At 40.9% G+C, this 3,940-nt stretch overlaps 1 protein-coding gene across 1 annotated transcript in view; it reads right to left on the bottom strand.

Annotated features, from left to right (window-relative positions):
- Positions 1-1,235: 1,235 nt before the first annotated feature.
- ARSA (arylsulfatase A) overlaps positions 1,236-3,940 on the bottom strand; it is a 22,393-nt gene continuing 19,688 nt past the window's right edge. Inside the window, exons 7-8 of the mRNA XM_018564415.1 lie at positions 3,742-3,844; positions 1,236-1,570 (exon numbers count right to left, since the gene is read on the bottom strand). Of these exons, the coding sequence (XP_018419917.1) occupies positions 1,272-1,570; positions 3,742-3,844 (402 nt within the window). The 3' untranslated portion in view covers positions 1,236-1,271. The remainder of the gene's footprint in view (positions 1,571-3,741; positions 3,845-3,940) is intronic.

Here is a 3,940-nt window from a genome sequence, read left to right as displayed (position 1 = left end):
AGGTGCCTTATGTCCAGACACTGCAGAGGCTGTGCAGTTGCAGAAATACCCACCTATAGAAGCCCAAAATGGAGCCAATTTTGAAAAAGGGGGGCAGCAGTCCTGCCCACAAACTCCAAGGACCGGGGCGGTTACACTGGGTGCCTTGCAGGGACTTGGTCCTGGAGTACGTGTACCCTAGTGTGGCTGTGTTCAGAGGGAAGCCACTGTCATTTAAAGGGGACATGCCTCATCCAATCTTTGCCCTCCCAGTGGGCCTCAAAGGGGGTGTTTAAGGATATGGCTCCACCTTGATGGACCATGATCCTAGACCTGTATAGCACCTTGAGATGACTGCATGTGCTGCAAGTGCCAAAGAGAATCCTCCACAAAGGATCCAGTGCCCTAAACACATTACAGGCTTTCCCCACATCCTCTTCCTGTTCGTGTCTAGGTAGGTCTCCCCCTCCAAACACAACCGAGGAGAAAATCATTTCAGATGGCTGCTGAGAAGTCCTGCAGTGGCTGTGAACAGCTTAAGGAAAACTTGCTAGGAGAATATGGAGCAGAAAGAGAAGGCATCTACCACCCAAGAACACTAGACAGACTGGCAGTGGGATGGGTTATATAGGGCTGTGCTCACAGCTTTGATTTGCCAGTGTTCAATCACCTGAAGGCAGCTGCATAACTCAGTGGTGTCCTGTGATATACCATCAAGAAGTTATATTTGGAAAGAGATGGGGAAGAGTTTTTTTCAAAAAGAATGTATAAGACGGTAGCAATTTAGAGACATCACTAAAAGCAGCAGCCAGTTTATTGCATCTTGCCATACAGTTTGCAGTCTTACAGTATCAGGTTTAAAAACTGACAAATACACACCTATGCATTTGCATGAAATAGCAAAATAACATTTTATTGTTTAACAAATTTTGACTGACATACATTGATTATACATTAAGATTTTTCTCAAACACATTTTCTGCTCATTTCCTTTAAAAAGCCCTGAATTTCACTGATTTGTATTTGATTTTTGCTTGAAGACAATGAGCCAGCTGGCGGCTGTAAGTCCAGTAGGATAAGATGGGAAATAGGAAATTAACCAACACTGTTTGAAAATCTGTTTAAATATAGAAACAGACGAATATAGACAATAGACAAAGAAAGACGACTCAGGAGGCAGGAAATTTATGCTGGAAGCAAAGTAAGGAAATTCTGCACAGTTCTTTTATAAAAGGTAGATTTGTTGGTTATTTTCAAAAGGCACTGCATCTTTATTAAAGGCCATCTGAAAGTTAGCAATGGCAGCAGCTTGGTTTAGGAGTGCATTCTGGGTTACAGCATGGCCTTAGTGATGGATCCTTGCCTTTGTTGGTTTCACTTGGTGCATAATTCATATTCGTATGGAATCTGTCACGCTCGCTCAGGATTTCTGCCAAAATAGGTTCCAGGTCCTTGGGAATGAACGGCTTTAACAAATTGTAGTTCTCTGCAGGATCCATATCAAGATCAAACAGGAGAGGTGGGTTATGTGCAGTCAACAGTGCTGTTATGTGGCAGTCTGGATCTGGAGTTGTCTCACTATGAAATGCTCCTTTTGGAACACATTAAAAACAACAAAATTACTTTAAATAAAATAAGGTAGTGTGTGTGTGTGGAATATTCACAAAAGTTAGATCTAATTTGGTAGTGACATTACTAGCACCAGATTTTTGTTTTTGTAAACATTTTAAAATGCCAACTATGTTTTTCATACCAGTGCATTTTGTAATGCTTAAAAAGATAATGTCATCTTTTTCAGAAAAATAATAAATGCACACTTCTGCATAAAAGAAAATATGCATTTTATTTTTTTTTGCATATGAGCCAGTAAAGAATTGTAAGAGGACGTGTCAATGGACTACAAGTGTGGTGATGTCATCGGACCTGTATTCCATTGAAACTAAAAGTCCCTCTGCTGCGGTTGCTGATGGGACTCTGTAGTTTCTTCAGTCACAGATCCTGTCAAAGGCTGGTTTCAAACAACAGCAGCAGCCTGCGGGGAGAAGAACCCCGCAATTCAGCAAGTTGGGGGGTGTCTGCGATCTTACCAGGTTTCATGTTTTAACCCTAAATATGAATAATCAGCAGAAATATCCCCTGCACACCATACAGCACTTAGGACCTTTAATGCTATGGGATAGCAATGGTGCTTGCAGTGATGTCCACAGATGGCACCGTGCAAATGCAGGGATGATAGTAATGAAGATCACCAGCACTGGCTATTTGATACATGTGACGTTATTCTACAATAAAAAGAACTTCTGGATTTCTTCCATTTGTGATCTTTTTTACCATCACACCCTAAATATGGCTGTAACATGAAGCATGGTCAGAAACATGAACTTAGCTTTACTCCTGTATCCCAAAATAGCAGGCTATTGCTTGTACTTAGCTGACAGGGCAGAGACACACCGCAGTCGAGAGGGATGCTGAATGGATCCCTCTGGCTGCCAGAGCCAGGAGCGCCCATCCCCTCCCCAGGCTGTAGCTCCAGACAATGCTGGAGAAAGAGGGGGGAGCAGAAACCAAGAGCTGGCTGATCAGAGGTCATGTGACCTGTCAGTTCTTGGTCTTAAGAGGTGGTGTCAGACATGAAACAGACCAGACCACTCGCTATGTTATTTATATAATTTCATTAGCATTATGCATATTACGGTATAAGTTATACTCAATTTGCCTAAATGTTACGGAAACCGGTCATGCTGCTTACTTTTTGCTATAAAACCTTAAGCTGCTGTTCCACCTCTACACTACATGTCCTACCCAATAGCACATACAAGGGTATCTATGTTCAAAAACTAAAAATAAATATGTATTTCTATATTGAATTTCCATAAGTTCTATCCCACTCCTAATAACCATATCAATCTAGAAGTTTGTAAACTTACTTATTGAAGATGCACATAGGATGTACTTCCTCAATGTACTGACACAATTGCACTCAGGTCTGAGATTATGCACTTTGTGTCACCACTCCCAGAGAGCCTGCTGCATGAACTACAACATCTGAACTTCCACCAATGTAACATCGCTTGCAGGAAGCAATGCATGATGGGGTATGTAGTATTGAGATGACATCACGTCATGCAGTAGGGAAAAAGGGACACAAAGCTCACTGGGAATCCAGGAATTGTTGAAAGCAATGGGCAGATGGAAGACAGCACTCACTACATAAAAGTTTTTTTTTGTACCAAGTAAGCTTTGATTACATTATCAAAAACAACTATAGTATGTATTCCTATTACGAATCTGATGTTATAACAGGATAGTGTATGCTGGGAATTTAGAACTCATTTAACTTATTAATTTATTGTTCTGGCTCAAAAATGCTCAATTTGAATGTATTTTTAATTCTTAGATTAGTTCACACAAAATGATTCCAAAAACTCTTAGACGAAGTAATCGCTGACATTTTGTTCAAATGGTTACTAAACATCTAGAACATTTTTAGTTTCTTGAAAAACAGTGCAAAAGTGTCAGAATGCTGGTAAAATGCTCAGAAAACAGGAGATAGTAGTAAACCACTTTCTGAAAACCATCTACTAACTGCTTCCAATATTTTGAATGGAATGAGCACAAGAAGTCATAAGCAGCTGATGGTCAAGGAATGCTGCCAGAAGTGTCTCAGTGACCAGCTGGCAAGCACAATCACCGCCTACCAACATCACAGCCATTGATTTATAATACAATGTGCAAATGACAAGCACAAAAGCCTATACTCACCCTGAGTATAGAAGTGGGCCTTGTATTTCCCCATTCTCAGAGCAAAGATGCCACGGTTTGGATCAATATTGGGTGGGTAGTAATAAAAGGTGTTCCTTGGACTCTAAAAGAAAAAGATGCAAGGGAAAAATTATAATCAGGGTTCAGTATGGTACAGTATTTGAAGGGGGGGGGGGGGGGGGGGGAGAGAACACCAACA

This window comes from Nanorana parkeri, unplaced genomic scaffold (assembly GCF_000935625.1).
Source record: "Nanorana parkeri isolate BGI_ZX_2015 unplaced genomic scaffold, ASM93562v1 scaffold749, whole genome shotgun sequence".
Taxonomy (NCBI): domain Eukaryota; kingdom Metazoa; phylum Chordata; class Amphibia; order Anura; family Dicroglossidae; genus Nanorana; species Nanorana parkeri.
This window is presented reverse-complemented; position numbering and strand designations above follow the sequence as displayed.